The sequence below is a fragment of the Lasioglossum baleicum genome, chromosome 7 (genome assembly GCF_051020765.1).
Source record: "Lasioglossum baleicum chromosome 7, iyLasBale1, whole genome shotgun sequence".
Taxonomy (NCBI): domain Eukaryota; kingdom Metazoa; phylum Arthropoda; class Insecta; order Hymenoptera; family Halictidae; genus Lasioglossum; species Lasioglossum baleicum.
The window spans coordinates 4090772-4111092 of NC_134935.1; the positions used below are offsets into that span (position 1 = coordinate 4090772).

Genomic DNA, 20321 nt, shown 5'->3' on the forward strand with positions numbered 1-20321 from the left:
TAAAAAATGTTTGCATTGATTGAAAGACACAGGCGCTAAATAGAACATTCTTTTTTCTTTTAATTGTCTTATTAAGGTGAAATTAATACACTGATGTCCTTAAATCTTCGTAATTCGTCCACTGCTTTAAATTGCACGTGCCCAATTTTATCATAAATGCAGAAAATCCGCAGTCTAATAATGATTATATAAAAAACTTGTGACCGCGTGTCCCTTCCTTATTTATTATTGTTCTACGCCTTCAGAAATACTCCATACGACGTTTCAGACTTGAATGTTTAAACTGTTTAACGCTCTGTACGTAATCCACAAATTAACATTCTTACCCGGAGCATTAAACTCCGCAAGGATTTCGAGTTAACGAGCAAGGACATAATATACAACCCTTAAACTGACTGTACCGTAGGATTACCGAGGCTGCACACAGACTAAGAGCACTCTCCGATGACGTAGACGCGGAATTGCCAACGGGAACATTTTACATTGTTTATCATTCTCGAAATTGTTCACTAGCAAGATCAGCGAGAGCTCGACAAATTTTGGCGTTTTTCAAATTTGTTGCATGCCGAAAAGTACACGGAGAAATGTTCGTTGTTGATATTTCGTGAGAAAGTTCTTTTGGAAATTCTGTTTGCACAAATCAAATAAAAGAAAAGCAGAAGCGTCTAGCAAGAGAGCAAATTGATTGCGATGGGGTGATGGAATTGTAGTATGTGTGACCCAAATATTTTTCAAAACCGACCGAATTTGTTGGTCGAAAGGGCTCTCGCCACGCGGTGATCAATTATATAACGAATTTACTGCACAAACAGACCTTTCCCGATAATTTAATGAAAGCGCCCTACTGCAATTTAATTAAAGCGAAATTCGATTAACCTATTCCATTAGCACATTCAACGATGAAAAATCGGGGTAAATAATAATTAAGAGGGGAAAGTCTTGGCCGTATACTTTACTGGGTGCAGCCATTTCTCATGGGAAAGTCGTTTATAAATTCTGCGAAGAAGAATTTTGCTCTCTTGTGAATTTTGCTGTAATTAAAAAAATGCATTTCTTTAATGTCGCTCCCACGTGCCACGTACACAGAAAACTATATCTTCTTCTCCTTCTTAATATACATATAAAAATGGATGTTTGTATATATATGATTAATAGACTTCGGAACTGTTTCAACATGAAAATTGGCACTATGTATTTCTTCATGCAGAAGGTTTTTACGCTGTTCAATTTGTTGTAACTTGCCGCTATAGATGGCGCTGCAATACATCAACTTCTATACCGTTGAACCTATCCGTATGATAAAAAAATTTTATAAAAGAAAATTAAACCGACTTCGAAAAAACGCACTAAAAAGTATAAAATAATTTCCATTTAATTTATGTGAATACACACGAACTTAAATTGAAAATTTTCCAAATGACAGATGTTGCTGATTATGATTTCATTGGAATATGTCCGACTGGGAAATCAGTAAGTAGGAAGAGAAGATACATTAATATGTGAAAGCATGTAGAAGAATTTAAGGATTTTCGTAATTTCCAGTGTCGAAAATTTTCAATTTTGCGCCGCCTACGACAAGATTATATTGCATTTCAGTTCGTGTGTATTCACATAAATTAAACGGAAATTATTTTATACTTTTTAGTGCGTTTTGTCGAGGTCGGTTTAATTTTTTTTTATAAAATGTTTTTATTTCACACTTTTTATCAACGGACCAATCGGGAGATATACCCTACACTCATTGGTCCATCCATCTCGGAGTAATCGGTGAACATACATGGAATGTAGGATCAAAAATATCTTTCGTCTGAATATTCACAAATCTCCGTCTGAGATTTACAAGAACGTCTTTCTCTGTCAACCGTCACATTCCGAATCGTAATTTATAAATATCTGAAAGCCGCAATCAATAACGGTAGCGACGTCTCGTTTCTAATATCTAACATTCAGCAGAGTTCACAACGGCATCACCACCCTATACTTTCGCAAATAAAATCGTAAGGAATAAAAAAATGCAATATTTTTTTCACGGGACCACCGCGGGGACATGCTCTACAAGATGCAAAAGGTTTCGTTCCGATTGGTCCATCCATCTCGGCGTAATCGGTGAACATACAGGTTGAATGGAGTAACCAGCTCCTTTTTCGAAGTCGGTTAAAAATTGGTATACATAGTTATTTGAGCACGAGGAATATTTTCGCGCTATCCACTTTGTTGTAACTCGCCATCATATAGACGACAAAACAGAATAATTTATGATTTAAATTCTTCTGATTCTTTGCACGGGCGAGGCCGTGCCAAGGGACTGCCAGTCATATATAAAATAAATGAAATATTATAAATATTTATAGTATAATAAAATATGATCAAATAAAATGAACATCGAGCACTGTGCGACGTGTTATGGGAATGTCTGAGAATCGAATGGCGTATCCCGAGGGATGGACACTCGTGGAAACGGGTAGGAAAAAACGCTGAATCGCCGAATACTACGAATATCAATTGAACGGGTGCGTTCCAGGCGCTCGGCAGCCACGCTCCGATCGTACCAACGAAGATTCTGGGTGACCCCGATGAGTTGGATCGCCACCTGGTGCACAGCGTGCCGGAGACGTATAACATACGTCACGTGCAGGGCGATACCGGTTACGACAACGGCTACATGTACTCCCAGGAATCCGACGTTGAAATGCACGTGAGTGTTCCGAACGTTTCGTCGTTTCGCTGTGTGTGGATGCGCACGAAATATTTATCCTCCGGCATATTTATCAATTCCCACCGCATCACTCCTATTTTCTATAGACCTTCCATCTACTTCTGCAGCAACGGCTATTCTACATCGTTGTATGCACAGGGTTGCACTCGCCTAACTCTGCCACCCTACACCTCGGTCGATCTCCTCCGGGCTATTTTATCCAAGTGGAAACGAAGTGGTCAAACTCTCTTTTTATTTATTTAACAGAACCACTCTACACTTAGGAATATGTTCTAATTACATGCTCCCGGGTCTACCGAAAAGCACGAATCGCTCAGAGCTGGGCAAAATAGTATTTGAAATAGTAAATAGTGAATAATCCCATTTATTTTACAGTATCTGTACAACTTTGAAAATAAAATATTTTATTTGATGCAGTAATTTTTGAAAATAAAATATTTTATTTGATACAGTAATTATTGAAAATGAAATATTTTATTTCGAGGTTCAGATTGTTCAAATAAAATACTATTTTCTTTAAGCAAAATAAAATCTAAAATATTAAATAGTATTTCAAATATTTTTTTTCGCCTAATAATGCCCACCTCTGGAATCGCTGATGCATTTCGATCGATTAGACCCAATGCCCTTCAACCCTTGATCGATAATTTTGAGGGCAGTCGTTAACGATTCAGACACTTTTTAATGAGTAATGAGATACTTTGTTGAAGCTGGTTGATCGTTTGCGCTCGAATGAACACTCCGAGGTGCCACTGAAAATTACAAAAAAAAGACAATTATTATATACTAATATTATTATCGCTACTAATAATCTTTAATTCTTCGACTAAGATAAAAATGTATTTTTTTGTTCGTGATTCCGATGAGAATCCTAAAATTCTAATGTCCTCAGAGTTTTGTATCTCGCTTACTCATTCTTCTCGCGAGCGTGCATGAAATTCGCAGTCTATTAATTATAATTATTAAAGACACGATCGTTTATCAAATGTGAAAAAGTTTTGGAAAAGTTTCGACGAAAATGTCCGAGCCAGCCAAAGTTTATTATTCCACGGTGGAACAGCTTGCTACCTCGCTTCTAACTTACGGCAACTTCTGAAGCTCGCGTGTTCTCCTCCGATCCCTATTAGTCCTCTGCATTTGTTCTAATTCTATTAGTGCTATCTATTCCATAAACTGAAGGAGACCACACAACTTTCGATGAAAGTTCCAAAGAAAGTTTCCCCACCGTGGGCCACGTTAGCATCCTCGCATTTTCAACGACACTTCCTCCACTTTGGTTTTAGCTGGATTGGCGCATATCACCTGTTCTGTAGTCTTGCCGTATAAAACTGGGATTGGCTTGGACTACACGGTAAACCGGATCGACTGTGATAATTCTGTGATAATAAATCAATATAACTCGGACCGATTTAGGATTTATTTTCGTAATGCGTCGTTCGTTCCATTCTAAAATTTTCTTGATGATCTAGCGGGCGCGAAACGGAAGACAAATTGTTCCTAAAAAACGTTATACATTCAAACGTCTGTGGAAACTGATAATTTTTTCTCGTAAATGAAACCACCGCATATTTGAAGATCGAAGCCCTCTCTTTACAACGATACCTTAAAGATTGATGTACGATTTTTTTCGGTCTTTTTATCGAGCCTCGAATGAAAGATGTGTCGCCAGCTTTACAGTAGTATTACACCACGAGGGCTTTACACGACCGAGCGTGTTCATCAATTTTGTTCCATAACATCGTGAAAAGAAATCGTACATCAATTTTTCAGGAGACGTTGTAAAGAAGGGACTTCAATCTTCAAATCCCTGAAAGTTTCATTTACGAGAACAATTTTTGGAAGTTTCTGCAGTCGTCTGAATTTGCAGAATTTTTCTATGATCATTGTCTTGACAAATTAATTTTACGACGATCGTAATTTCTGCTACTAACCTTGAACGCTGGACTATAACAGACCTAGAATGACCTCGGTTGGTCGTTCGATTTTTCCGTGCTTATCTTGATAATATTTGCGCGTATATGAGCTCTTTTGCAAATACTTGCAATTCCATAGGCAAGACCAGGCCTCATCATGGACGTAGTACGCAATCCTATGCCAATTGGAGCAATGCCAGTGATACCGGCTGTTCCGGTGCAAATCCCGGAGCTACCGGTCCTCACCATGGACACCATCGACGTTAACTCACTGCCAGAAATGGAACGCTTCACTGTCGAGCTTAAGAAAGACATTTACGGCCTTGGGATCACCATCGCTGGATACGTTTGCGAGAAGGGTAATCCTGGAAAATCTTATCAAACTTCCTCTATCTCTATCTTATTGCGAAAGATTAATGAGCCACTCCATTTTCTACTCTGAAAAATCTTACAATTCTACCTGTGACTACGCTCGCTTGTCAGGCCACATATTTTATGCGTTCACAACAGAAATGAGTAGACGCAATTTGAAATAGCGTTTGAAGTTGTTTTTTTTTAAAAATTAATATCCGTTTCAACTGTTTCCTTGATCTCGATCGACAATTTGTTATATTAATGTTTTCAGCGCACTGGTTCGACCTGATGCTACTACTTAAGCAATTTTGCAAATTACCACAAAATTTTCAACGTTTCGGTCAACTATTTAGACCATTTTCAAGAAAAATTTTCATATAATTGCGTCTGTAAATATGATTAAATTAATATAAAGTGTAATTTATGTTGCGTTCCGCACAAAAAACCAAATGTTCTAAGAAAAATTCTTCAAATTCTAACGTTTGTCCTCAGTTCGTATATCACAGGCATGGAATCAACATGTGTTATAAAGTTGCAAAGAGTTTAAAGTAATTTGTTCACTTAGGAAGTAGGTTTGTTTTTTCTTATAACATTTGGTTTTTGTGCGGAACGCAACATAAATTACACTTTATATTAATTTAATCATTTTTACAGACGCAATTATATGAAAATTTTTCTTGAAAATGGTCTAAATAGTTGACCGAAACGTTGAAAATTTTATGATAATTTGGAAAATTGCTTAAGTAGTAGCATCAGATCGAACCAGTGCGCTGAAAACATTAATATACGTTAATATCCGTTTCCTTTTCATTCTTTTGCAGAGGAGCTGTCCGGCATTTTCGTGAAAAGCATCAGCGAGGGAAGCGCGGCCGACTTGAGTAACAAGATCCAAATAAACGATAGAATAGTCGAGGTGGACGGCCATTCTTTACAGGGTTATTCGAATCACGAGGCTGTCGAAGTTTTAAGGCGTACCGGGCAAACGGTTGTTCTATGCCTTGAGAGATACTTACGTGGACCAAAGTACGAGCAGCTTCAGCAGGCGATCGCGGCCAGCGAGCTAGGACTGCCGCAGCCGAGCTCCCCGTCGATAACGAGTCTACCCAGCTTCCCTATTAGTGCTGTGAGTTTCATTTACTTCAGGCATAATCGATACGTTCATTCGAATTCAGGCGGCAGCGGCGACGGCTACGGCCATTGTTTTCAACTACACTGCCGCGCGCGGCCGACCCGCCTGAATTCCCCTTCCGAGTCAACTGCGAAAGATTCAACAGTTTATCCAAGCTCCTCGCGAAAAGAGTGACCCAAAACCAAGGATTTTTCGCCCGTTTTGGCTCGCTCAAATTTAGCTCTCATTTTTCTGCCAAATGTTTATGTCACGACCCAGATAACACCTGGACGTCCGTGCAGAACATTCTGTACGTCCCAGGGACGTTCAGGTAACGTCCATACAGTGCCCGAAATTTCCATAAAGACATCTATATTTTGACGTATTTTTTAAAAATATTGTCAAGTTTACTACTTTTTCTCATCTACAATTATATTTAGTTGATACTAATAATAAATCTACGAGTATCTGCTCGGAAATGTTCACTTTTTAGGTGTGTTTACTTTACTCTACTGTTAGAAAGTAACGTTGTGAGATTAGTATTGCTACCAAGAGAATTTTATTTGGTACTAGGTCTTTAAGTGAAAAGCGCTTAAGAAGGTATTTTTTTGCAAGAAAACTGCTTCTGTCCGGAAAATTGGTGGTCTTAGCTTCACCTAATAAAATATTGGTGGACGTACTTATTCTAAAAGTTCGAATACTTTGAAAACCAGTTAGAAAACGACGAGACATTTGACAACTTTTCACAACAGCACGCAGGAGCAGAAAACGGTCGAATTTAATGAAGCTAAAAATAGAAAGCTTTTGTAGCTGCCTATTAACAAAGGAGAAAAATATGTTTTCCCGTCCGGAGGATTGTGACCTACATACGTGTGAGTGGAGAGTAGGCTGGACGATATTTAATATTTAATAGGTGTCTGAGAATCGAAGGAATCTGCCGATACATGATATGATTTATTTTGGGTGAGAGAGGGTTAGGAGTCTAGACGCAGATGTACAACCTCTGGCTAAATGTTTCCGATCGGAGGCATTGATACGGATTTTAGAGAAAACATTCACAATTTAGAAGTATAAAACATTACTTTATGGAGTTAAAATTGATGGGAAATGAAAAGGGGCTTATTGAAGAATGGAAAACAACAAAATAACATAAGCTTCCATTTATTACAATAAAGAAACGAGATAATAAACAAAATGTTACACGGAGAAAAGTTCAACAATTACTGTCGAAAGATTCCTATAGAGATTTTTTGCGCTGATTCCGAATCTGCCCTTAATTTTTCCCCTAGACGCACAGTTTTTGAGAAACTTGATTTTGAAAAAAAAACATTTTTCAACTTTAAACAAATATTGTGATGTTATTATAAAAGATATTGGATTGTTCTTTGCAGCAGAAGATTCTGTAGACTTTCCCGAATACAGTGATATCCAATATTAATACATTATGAATGTTTAAACATGTTTAAACAATCGTTAAAGATGGAGAGACACCACTTTTGCACCAATTGTTAAGGATATTTTTCAGTTTATCTTAAAAAATAATGGTCCAGCTTAAAATCGAACTATATCACGTGATAGAGCAGACTTTTATCTTGAGAAATCACTCTTTAAAGTTTGCAACGTCGACGTTTTTTCGAACCAAAAAGCAAAATATCTTCGCCCGACATGAGTTGCCGCCAGTGGCGCTCGCCATTAGAACGGCTATTCGCCGCACCGTATTCCGGCACTGACGGCAACTCATGTCGGACGAAGATATTTTAAACATGTTTAAACATTCATAATGTATTAATATTGGATATTACTATATTCGGGAAAGTCTACAGAATCTTCTGCTGTAAAGAACAATCCAATATCTTTTATAATAACATCAAAATATTTGTTTAAAGTTGAAAAATATGTTTTTTTTTCGAAATCAAGTTTCTCAAAAATTGTGCGTCTAGGGGAAAAATTAAGAGCAGATTCGGAATCAGCGCAAAAAATCTCTATAGGAATCTTCCAACAGTAATTGTTGAACTTTGGTGTTGGACAGTGTAGATCGAATCGGAAACTTTCTTCCAGCTGATCTATTAATCGAGAACTTTTTTCCGTGTAACATTTTGTCTATTTTCTCGTTTCTTTGTGATAATAAATGGAAGCTTATGTTATTTTGTTGGTTTTCATTCTTCAATAAGCCCCTTTTCATTTCCCATCAGCTTTAACTCCATAAAGTAATGTTTTATTTTATTATAATTGTGAATGTTTTCTCTAAAATCCGTATCAATGACTCCGTTCGGAAACATTCTGCCAGGGGTTGTATAACTATAACTGGGAACAATCGACGACCATCGAACTACGTGATAACGTAGGAAATTTGTTCTGTGACAGGACGGTGAAACCACCACCGAAATAGAACCGGAAGGTGAGTCGCATACAACGGTGGACAGTGCTGTGCTTCATGAAGGGGATCGCGAGAGGACGTCCGAAGAGCTTGACGATGCCGCGAACGTGGAAGCTTTATTGAGCGATCCATCGAGCGAGCTTACGCCACAGATCAGGGCCGCCATTAAGTCGAAGTGGCAGAAAATCGTCGGTCCAGATACCGAGATCGTGGTACGTATGCGAAATTCATTTATGGTACACCCTCGCTGGTATTTCGCTAACGGGGGTCATTCCGCGTGAAGCGGAAAAATTCAAATTTTGTGTCAGCTAAGAAAATGATTCAAATGAAATGATGAAGATAGAATATTATCTCGGCCGCTTTGGATAATCTTCAATAAATCTTTAAAATCAGGTTTATTGCCTACACTGTGGAAAACCAGTCTGATTACACCCATTTTCAAGAAAGGCGACAAATCTAATATTGGAAATTTTAGACCTATAAACATCAGTAGCGTTATGCCTAAGATCTTCGAAGATATTGTCACAAATAAGTTATACAGTACTGTTTCTCTCTCGATATGTGAACAACAGCATGATTTCGTAAACAAGCATTCAATAACCACTAACCTAGCGGTGTATTGCAACTTTGTCTCATCTTCTTTGGATGCTAATCTAAGGTTGTCACAATTTTTACAGATTTCCAAAAAGCTTTTGATACGGTAAATCATTCTTGCAGCATTTGGCTACAAGGGAAATCTATTGTCATGGCTTGGAAGTTACCTCACAAACCGTTTTCAAATTGTGCGTACACACAGTTGCCTATCGTCTCCGATACATGTTCTGTCAGGTGTACCTCAAGGCTCTCACCTCGGTCCGCTACTATTTATAATTTTCATCAATGATTTGACTACTATTTTTCAATATTGCAAGTACCTACTATTTGCAGACGATTTAAAAATCTTCAGCAGCATCTCGTTCTACGATGATGCTTCCAGATTACAGGCAGACCTAGATCGTTTTATTGAGTGGTGTTGCAAGAATGGTATGGAACTCAATATTGAAAAATGCCATGTTATGCGGTCTTCCCGTCGCTCTGTACCATTCATTTATCCTTACCGTCTCAATGACTGTATTCTTTCCTCAATAATCGAGGTAAAGGACTTAGGAATTCGTTTCTCCTCAACCTTGAACTTTTCCAACCATAATATTGTTAACTCCGCCTCAAGAACACTCGGGTTTATACTACGCTTTTCTACTGATTTGCACTCAGTGCTCACAATTAGATTGCTATATATTACCCTTGTCCGTCCCCAGTTGGAATTTGCTTCAGTTATATGGTCTCAGAATAGCTTAAATTACGAAATCATGCTAGAGAGAGTGCAGCATAAATTTCTTAGGTTTTGTTCTTATAAGATTAATAATCCTATGTCAATCTTTGATCACGATTACTCCACAATATTAAACGTAGTCAACCTGGAAACATTGCCTGCTCGCAGAAGAGTATCCGACCAGAGCTTTATTTTTAATTTAATTAATAACCATATAGATTGTCCCTCTCTCCTTATGCAAATCAATTTTCACGCACCTGAACGTGCTTTGAGATCTCGAGCAAGTTTTCAAACCCTTAAAGCCAGATATCTACCTATGGATTAATTAATCCAATAAACCGCATTATTGCAAACTCTAACACTCTGTATAATCGTATTGATGTTTTCATTGAGTCTTTGCATATGTTTAAAAAGCAATTACGCAGAATTATAGGATAATACCACATAGTTAGTACTATTAATTTTTGTGCATGTCCCTTCTTAGTCCAGTCAACGAAAAGTTGTAGAGGGAAATGGAAGGAACACAATTTTTAACTTTGGGTCTTTGTTTGGACTAGTTAGGAGGTAAACATATTAAAAGTCCCCACTATTAGGTGGTGAGCGGGGTGCAGGGGGGACGTAGAAGGTCCCCTTTTTCGGTTTTCTGCTTATATCTCGGAAACTATGCGTCCTAGCGATAAGACCATTCTATACAAAAGTAAAGCTGACAAAATGTGCCATAAGATTGTCTCCATTCAGTTTTTCGCTATCTCGCATACTTTCCGAGATATCTGCGCTCAAAGTTTACTTTGGTATTATTTGTTCGAGTTAGTGTTTTTGCTTCAATTTCAACACTCCAATTTCAACTTCAATTTCAACCTTAATTTCAATTTCACTTTTTCAGTTTCCACTTCCACTTTTTAGTTTCAACATCAATTTCTCAATTTCAACTTCAATTTCAACATCAATCTTTCAAATTCCACTTCACTTTCAACTTTACTTTTTCAATTTCCACTTCCACTTTTTAGTTTCAACATCAATTTCTCAAATTCAACTTCAAGTCCAACATCAATTTTTCAATTTCAACTGCAATTTCTCAATCTCAACTTCAATTTTTCAATTTTATCTTCAATTTCAAAACTTCACTTTCAACTTTACTTTTTCAATTTCCACTTCCACTTTTTAGTTTCAACATCAATTTCTCAATTTCAACTTCAATTCCAACATCAATTTTTCAATTTCAACTGCAATTTCTCAGTTTCAACATCAATTTCTCAATTTCAACTTCAAGTTTTCAATTTCCACTTCAATTTTTGAGTTTCAACATCAATTCTTCAGTTTCTACATCATTTTTTCAGTTTCAACATCAATTTCTCAAATTCAATTTCAACTTCAAATGCACGTAGAAGGTCCCCCTTTTCGGTTTTCCGCTTATATCTCGGAAATTATGCGCCCTAGCGATAAGACCATACAAAATTAAAACTGACAAAATGTGCCATAAGATTGACTGCATTCAGTTTTTCGCTATCTCGCATAGTTTCCGAGATATCCGCGCTCAAAGTTCACTAATTGTGCTGAAGAGCTAGTCAAAGAAGGCCAAAAACGTGAGGAAAAAATTTCTTTTTCACAATTAGAGAACTTTGAGCGCGGATATCTCGGAAACTATGCGAGATAGCGAAAAACTGAATCGAATCAATCTTGTGGCACATTTTGTCAGTTTTAATTTTGTATAGAATTGTCTTATCGCTAGGACACATACATAGTTTCCGAGATATAAGCGGAAAACCGAACAAGGGGACTTTCTACGTGCCCCCCTGCATCCCACTCACTTTCTAGGAGTGGGGACTTTTATAGTATGTTTACTTCCTAACTAGTTCAAACAAAGTCCCAAAGTTAAAAATTGTGTTCCTTCCATTTCCCTCTACGCCTCCCTTATGAGCATTCATTGCCTGGACTATCTGTTATTATACGAGTAGTCCTTTATTGTTTTCTATTGTAAACATTTATGTAAGAGGGCTTCGGTCCGTTTATAATAAATAGACTGCGGATTTTATGCATTTATGCCAAAAATGGGTACATACAATTTAAAACAGTGGGGGTATTAAAAAGATTTAAGGCCACCAGTGTATTAGTTTTGCCTTAATAAGATAATTAAAAGAGGAGTGAAATTTTTATTTGGCTCCTGTGTCCCACAGTCTAACAATAAATAATAATAATAATAATAACTAGTTGCGATCAATAAATAATTATCGTCCGGTGAGGTACTCGACCATCAAGTATCCATTGTGCTAAATTGTATGTAAGGTAAACATCGCATTGAAACAATTCGAGTAATGCCCGACACTGGCCAGTGTACATAGAATAGTGTAAACTGGTCGGGTACATAGAGCTGTTAATGTTTGCCATCTGGCGCATGGGTTCGCAGACAATGGAATTAGAATGGTCTAATACATCCCGTTGACGAACTTTGCTACACGCTCGAGGTAGAATTTCACGGATTACAGGTACATATTTCTATCTCGGTTTTTCGCAGGTGGCACAACTGAAAAAGTTCGCTGAGGGCAGCGGTCTTGGAATAAGCTTGGAAGGAACAGTTGATGTTGAGAACGGCCAGGAAGTCAGACCCCATCACTATATACGATCGATTCTACCTGAGGGACCTGTGGGACAAAATGGCACTCTCCGTTCGGGCGACGAATTGCTGGAGGTAACGTTAGAACAGTGTTTGCAAACTTCCAGTATGTTGTCTCGCGTTTAATGTAATTCGAATTAACGCCTCCGGGAAGCTGATACCAGCCTGAACTTCCGCGTCGGGTTATTCAACTAACAAGAAAATTAGCGTCGTCCTGTAAATCGAAAATTCACGCAACTCAATTAATTTCTCTTCGGGAGAGATGAATCGAGGAAGTTTCTGTTCAACCGTTTCAGCATATGTTTCTTTGTTTGCAAGGTGAACGGATATCGTTTGCTCGGTATCAACCACATGGAAGTAGTTAGCGTGTTAAAAGAATTACCTATCCACGTTCGAATGGTTTGTGGAAGGAACATCGCATCGCAGGATCCTCTCTGCCCGATCGACACTGCTCAACATCAGGCCGCGTTCCAGACCAGGGTAAGATGCTGAATATTCATCAATTATTTAAATGAAGCTTACGATAGTCTCGACCTCCGTACGCTCGGCTCAGTTTCTCCTAAAGTCGTAATCTTAATATTTAAATGCGTCGTGTGTCACAGAAGTTTCTCAATTAACCCTGGCGTACCGTTCAGACAATATACCTTGCGTTAACACATTTTCTGCATTAAATTCGATTAAAGATAACATTCAGTTTCAAGACATATCGATAGACTACGGATCTCTCTATGCAAAATCAGAATTTGCCTCTTAATAATTATGTTAAGAAACTATGATATTAGAGTCAATCTTACGTGTACATATTTTTATTTTTCATTATTTATTTTGTAACGTATCATTATTCGATAATAAATACCTTTTTACATTTTTATATACGTATAGTATTTCTACTATATTTAGTTAGACTTGCAGAAATTAAACTACTGAGAAATGTAATATATCCTGACCGTCGTGTGTAACAATATTGTAATATCGTCTTCGTTGAAAGGCATTACACTGTATCTTCCCCGGGTAAATATTGTAAACCCGAAGGAACATGTTCTGGAACCAATAAACGCCTTTCCATACAAATTCGTAGTAGTGTTAAATCAATTTATATAGTTTATAAAAAGTATTACTGAAACCAATACGTATTTTTCTGTTGAGTCGACCCGAACGTTACACTAGGGTCAAACATATTTTGTTCAGTTTTATTTCACTTTATTACTAAATTCGTTCCATATAGTGTTAATAATATATTTAGTTGGCAAATAAGTTCGTTCGGTTCTTTAGATTGGAATAAATCACAAAAACCGAACGAATTTCTTTACCAACCGAATATAATATACAGAATGTTTGGCAACCGATAGAAAAAGAATTAAGGGATGATTCGACAATTTGACAATCACAGAAATTAAAAAATAAAATTCTGTCGTATTTTGGATCGTTAACACTAGGTTTGAGAAGCGCTAAAAGCGACTATTTTACATGACTTTATAAAAAGAACAAAGAAATATAAATTTGTTAAATAATTTCTCGTCGCGATACATCTTTACAATCTCAATAATCGTAAATGAAAAATATTCGATCGGGTTGTTTTCACGGGTCCCGTAATTCCGGTGTCGATAAGCAAAAAAGAAAACCGGTAGCGGAATGTTTATCATGAAAAATCCCTTGTTTCTTGCATCTATTGCCGAACATATCTACTCTCTACACAAAGTTCTAATTGTTTTCTGATTGAACGATGTTCCACTTGTTTCACGCAGAGCATTCTGGGCGGATCATTGCAAAACTTGTTGCCCACGATGGATCGCCTTGTTAAAGCGAAGTCTGATGGCTCGTTAGCTTCAACAACCACCACTGCTACGGTGACCGATGCCAGCTTGAACAAGATGAAGTCGCGTTCCCTGGAACCGCTGACAGGTCTTGCGATGTGGAGCTCCGAGCCGCAAATCATCGAATTGGTAAAGGGAGAGCGGGGCCTTGGGTTCTCCATTTTGGATTATCAGGTAACATCCTCAAACGATTCAACCTTTCCTTCCGTCGGTATCTGTAGTCTCAGTATCTTAAGTGCTTTGTCATGCAGTTAAATAACAATACTTTTTACTACACTCCTCAAAAGAATTAAGGGATCACTTCTGCGAACCCGAAAAATTGCTCCCGCTTTACGTGATCATTAGACTGCGGATTTTATGCATTTATGACAAAAATGGGCACGTGCAATTTAAAGCAGTCGACGAATTACGAAGATTTAAGTGCATCAGTGTAATTAATTTCAGCTTAACAAGACAATTAAAAGAAAAAAGAATTTTCTATTTGGCTCCTGCGTCTTGCAATCAATGCAAACATTTTTTATTTATCATAACTCCGTCAAAAATTGCTGTATCGATATCGTTAAACAATGGTTTGAAAGCCTGAAACCTCTAGTTTCAGATGCTCTGTATCAAAGTGGCCTATCAAATCTGTTCAACGAAAAAGTTATCACATTAGTTTTGTTTACAAAAATCGATTTCTTGCAAAATCCTGAGGTCGTAGACGAATTTTGAGACCAGATTTGAAATCTTCGTGAAAAAATCTACGGGAAATGATATATAGCATGTTAAAAAACAATTTTTTCCGCGCGTGGTACTGGAGAAACCACATTTTCTTGAAATTCTACATGTTTAACGAATTTTCTCAACGTTAAAAACTGTTCGTACCATAATCTTCCTATTTTCCCATATTCTGCAAAGTTTCGGCTCTAATTTAAAAAAAATTTCATCGCTCTACCTCATTTCTATCGAATGTTCTTTGATTTTGAATCGAGTTTGGTCCAAATTTTCCACTATGGACGGGCGCGGCGGTAGCGTATTCAAACACAGCTGCCATAGGTAAAAGATTGTCGCAGCGAGTTCATGGGGTACTCAATCGAATCGGCAGAATGTCTGCTTCAATCTGACGTTCGGATCATGGGATTGCGATCATTTCTCGCCGAGATACAGCGAGTTAAAGGAAAAATGGAAATTGTGCATTTTTCAAGCATATTTTCAGAAACAGCTGGTATATCTAAATCTTAATGAAATTGAAAAAACGAAAGGAGTGCGCCTCGAAGAGAAAGAAACGCTCTTTCTATTGCTTTTTTACACAAGATTCTACGATAATTTTTTCGCTTTCTGGAGCCAGTTAAAGTTAAAAAGCCCATATTTACTTCAATGTTGAATAACTCGAATAAAAAGAATCGCACAATAATCAACAACCACACAGTTTACACAGGAAAGATAGCCCTTACAAATGATAATAACGCGATTTATCAAAAAAATTTGTTTCTCCCTGAGTGATGTTCCAAAATTGCACAAGACTTTTGTTAACCGTCAATGTAGTCTTCATCTCGCTATAACTTTGTAAAAACCCAACATAGAAACAATTTGAAACAGAGCATTTGAAACTAGAGGTTTCAAACCATTGTTTAACAATATCGATACAGCCATTTTTGAAAGAGTTATGATCACGTAAATTGGGAACAATTTTTCGGGTTCGCAGAAGGGATCCCTCAATTCTTTTGAGGAGTGTATTTCTTCGTACCGCAGAAGTACTGCAGCATTGAAACTTACACAATCACTGTAGGCACCGTCAATATTTATTAAGTTGTTACACATATACGCGTTCATCGAGAAAGCGACTGATCCAACGAGAAACCTGTCTGCCGTTTCCAGGATCCAATGAACCCCAACGAGACTGTGATAGTAATAAGATCGCTCGTTCCTGGGGGCGTAGCCCAGGTGGACGGTCAACTGATACCGGGCGACCGGCTTCTGTTCGTGAACGACATCGCCCTGGAGAACGCGACCTTGGACCAGGCGGTGCAGGCGTTGAAAGGCGCGCCGAAGGGCACCGTTCGCATCGGCGTGGCCAAGCCGTTGCCCATCCCAGACAGTATTGTCCAGGTGAGCGATCAGGACGATCGGATCGAACCGAGCAGAGATAGGGAAAACGAGACGACCACCTGCTCGATTCTGGATAGCCACAAACAGAGGCGAGAATATTTCCGGGAGCGCAAAGTGAACGTAATCGAGCCACCCCATCACATGGATTTGATCGAGGGAGTAAAGCACCAGCACAATCTCGTCAAATCCGAGAGTTTCTAAGCGCCGCTCGAGGCTAACGTGTCACTGCTCGATCTTCTTCTCGATGGAACAACCATCGGCGACTTCCTTCAGCCCCGAGGACTCCTCGAACGACGTCTTTATCCAAAGCTAGGACCTGGACCATGGTGAACAGCAGCTACTCGATACATTTTCATAAATCCTTCACGATCATCTCGTACGGAAGATCAATGATTCGCTATAAACGATACCTAACCCACGCCTAACTACCCGAAGCTATCAGGTCCAGGTCCAGGTCCACCGTTCACCGATGAAGCATGTCGATGCTCGCTGAAGCCAATGGGTAAGAGGCTGGACAGTGGTTCGCGAGCTGTCGGGCAGTCGCCGTGCTTGTTTCATCGTAGGTATCGTGATTATTCAGCCTCTGTTGGACCAATGATACTGCTTTCGCGACTCGCGTGTCTTCGAGACGATCGTACGGTAGCCGAACTCACCATGATCGATCGATTCTTCAATGGATCAGAGAGTGCTTGTTTTTTTGTTTTTCTAGAGCCCCGAGAGTACTTAGAGTGTTCTCTAAGACGGTCCTAAACTATCCGTCCGTCGATGAGATTTTTTCAGATAACGCTTTTCGTCAGTTTTGCCGGATGGAACCGTTGCCACACGTTTTCCACAGCTACGACAATCGTTCGCGCGACAATGCTCAAATAGTTTTATCGAAACCGTGAAGGTACATTCGGAGAAGAGAAGAAATCGACGAATCTTTACAATTTTTATACAGTACGCGATGCGAAGTGATCAGATGCTGTATAAAATCTGCTTCTCGAAGTTCCACTCGTTTTAACACCGTGTTTTTATGTTATTGCACGCTTTCCGCTCGTCTTATATAATATTACAAATAATGTAGAGTTTTATTTATGATCGCGCCACGAAATTAGTAATTTTTTTTCTCTTTTCTTTTCCTTTCGTTTTCAGTTCGACGAGAACATATATAAGACTGCATATTATTGACCAGCGTAGATTATACGTGGTTTATTAGCGAATAGACACATCTTGATTACGTTTGGATCTAGCTTAACGCCTACACGTCGATTAAACGTTTTAGAGTTTAGAGTATGGTACTTAAATATATGGTACGTACATAGTAACGAACGGAAGAATCTTTTTTTTCTCGTGCAAATTGAATAAACGTTTCGCAGCGTGTATGAGTTGTTGATAATAAATAGGGTGCCGTACACGTTATTTTATTTTATTTGATTTTATTTGACGTTCTCCACGATACCCTGTTCCCGTCCTTTTTTCTTTTCTGTTGCTTTGGCTAATGCGTTCTGTGTTTATCCTCCGCTTTCCGTTTGTTCGTCGCATATTTTGTTTGTTTTGCGTTTCCTGTGTTTACGTTGTGACAGCCTGTGTTCATCTGTACCGTTCGGGTTGTTCTTGCGAGATCCTGTCGAACGATCCGTTTGGATAGCGAAATAGAAAGACGAGCGATAGGGTTAATTAGTTACGTATTTGTACATGGTTCTTGCAACGAAGCGAGCCGGAGGTATTTCCGGAGTCGGTATCCGCCTGATTCCGTCATTCTGAATTTGATGAAACGTAAAATTTGCTTCTGGTTGCGCCACGTTTCTCAAGACACCCTGTATATCGTCAGTGCGACTGGTAATTGTCGCATGCGGCAATCTGAATCGATTTTTGCCTTGCGAACGTAATTCACTGCTACGTAAGCAAACAGACAGTGACCGAACACTCGCGGCTGTGTGTTCATTAACACCATGCTTCTGTTCTGTTGATGAAATATTTGGATTTATAATTTTCATTCACGCCGCTCGAGATTAACTGACTGTGCACGGAAAATCAAATGGAAATAACCAAAGTGTAAATGTTTCAATAGATCATCAAGTTTTATAAAATTTTTGCGAATTGAGTTTCAATCGGCAATTAATACCGAAACGCATGTATGTATGCAGAACAGGTATTGAACAAGTATTGACTTTTCGAGGTACATATTAAGAACTGGCATCGAACGGCTGATTACTGGTACAATTACTCTAACTAAATTTCTAATTAAGAATCCATTGATTTAGCCGGAAATCATACGTTCCTTTCGAGTGTCCTAATCATTTGCTCTCGCTGTACAAGCTGAGAGATTTATTATTTCATCGTGCTCCGAATATTCCAAACGCTATCAATGCACGGAACTCACGGTCCACTAATGAGTCCCGAGCTAAATATAATACTATCGGCGTGACTGACACGTGACAGAAAACTTCTGTGCCGTGTGCTGCACACGAATACACTCGAGAGACACGAACCAGCCGTTTATCGAACACTATGCCGCGCCGATGCGGTGCCACAGTGGTACGAGAACGCGATTTTACTGGCCAAAAGTCAAAATGTCATTGGATCTTTATGAAAGTTGATAATCAGATGTTTTTTGAGGTCACTGATAACAAATCTGACATCAAAAATGAAAAATTCAAACTGGCGGATTCAATACTATGCACATATAGTCTGGAAATTCGTTTTTCGTGGTCAAAATTAAAGAGACACACATATCGACATTTTCCAACGCAATAAATTGGTATATATATAATTATATTTCCGAAATTAATTCTAAATTACTCAAATATCTCAACATGGCTAATTCGAATTCCTCTGTATCTAAATCTTCCGCAGCATCAATTGATCTTTATTTAGGTTTCGATCAAAGATTAGATGTTGTTTTAACCATTTATCGTAATTCGCTTTAAAGCGCTTTAGTGACCGATGACAATTTTTCCTTCTCTGGGATAAATTATTGCAAAAAAGACGTACTTTTTGTTTAATGGACTTTCTAGTTTCGTCAAAAGTCACTTCGTTGATTTTATCAAAAATAACATCAGTCACAGCAATTATTTTCCTGCTCGGATCACCTTCATTATACCATGCGTTAAAAAGATTCTCATTTTTAAAGTTATATTTGTCTACAAATATGAAAATAATTAACCTTTTGATGCCAAGACAGTATGATGGGAAGGTTAAAGTGGAACACATACTTTCCGACATTGTAATTCAAAATTATTTTCAACTCTTAAACTAAATTACACACTATATAAATGAATTAAAAATATGTACAATGTGTGTATTTACATACATAAATATGTTCAACTATAATTATATAACTAACTATAATACACAATTTAACACACATAAAACTTAGCAAAATCTTTCAGTACAGATGTTTCCACGAGAATATTCGATTGAAGACTAACGTGATCAAAAACAAGTATGCTCGACGAGAACCAATTATTTCTGTGAGTCTGATCAATGTAATACAATGTAACAGTTTATACAAAGAAATACTAACAAGCAGATACGACTCGCGCAGTCTAAACATCAGAGTCCAAGTCAACTATGCTATCCAGACGCCAAAATACCGCGGGATTTTATTTCTTAATTATCGTATAAACTACACGGCTGCAGCAGGCAGCACCTAAAGTTTATATGCTGTTATTCGAAATTGTTTAAACTTTCATATAAAACAAGTCTGATGTCTAACACTTTTATACATTTTTTTAAAAACCTTCCCAAAGTTTAAATTGCCAATAATATTGCAGCATTCGTACATGGATTAAATAATGCTGGAAATAATGCTTTATAATGAGTTCTTAGAATAATTAGTTCCACTTTGAATTTCAGAATTTTGTCTTTAGAACGTTACCCTCGGTTACACAATTATCTGAAATGGATAATATTTTGGATTTTGATGGTTTGAAGTATTGTTACTTTATAGCCAAAAAAATTTTTTCAAAATGTTCAACTTCGAAAATTGACTTCTGGGCAGTAAAATCGCGTTCTCGGACCACTGCACAGTGGGCCCGAAACCGATC

The 20321-nt window shown here is 38.0% G+C and overlaps 1 protein-coding gene across 4 annotated transcripts in view; it reads left to right on the plus strand.

Moving 5' to 3' along the window:
• The window catches only part of LOC143210536 (multiple PDZ domain protein), a 165390-nt gene that overhangs the window by 82334 nt on the left and 62735 nt on the right, over nt 1-20321 (plus strand). For all 4 annotated transcript variants that reach the window (XM_076427454.1, XM_076427456.1, XM_076427455.1 and 1 more), the window contains 8 exons: nt 2522-2695; nt 4769-4988; nt 5805-6106; nt 8456-8680; nt 12290-12463; nt 12707-12868; nt 14134-14376; nt 16060-16290. In XM_076427454.1, the coding sequence (XP_076283569.1) occupies nt 2522-2695; nt 4769-4988; nt 5805-6106; nt 8456-8680; nt 12290-12463; nt 12707-12868; nt 14134-14376; nt 16060-16290 (1731 nt within the window). The remainder of the gene's footprint in view (nt 1-2521; nt 2696-4768; nt 4989-5804; nt 6107-8455; nt 8681-12289; nt 12464-12706; nt 12869-14133; nt 14377-16059; nt 16291-20321) is intronic.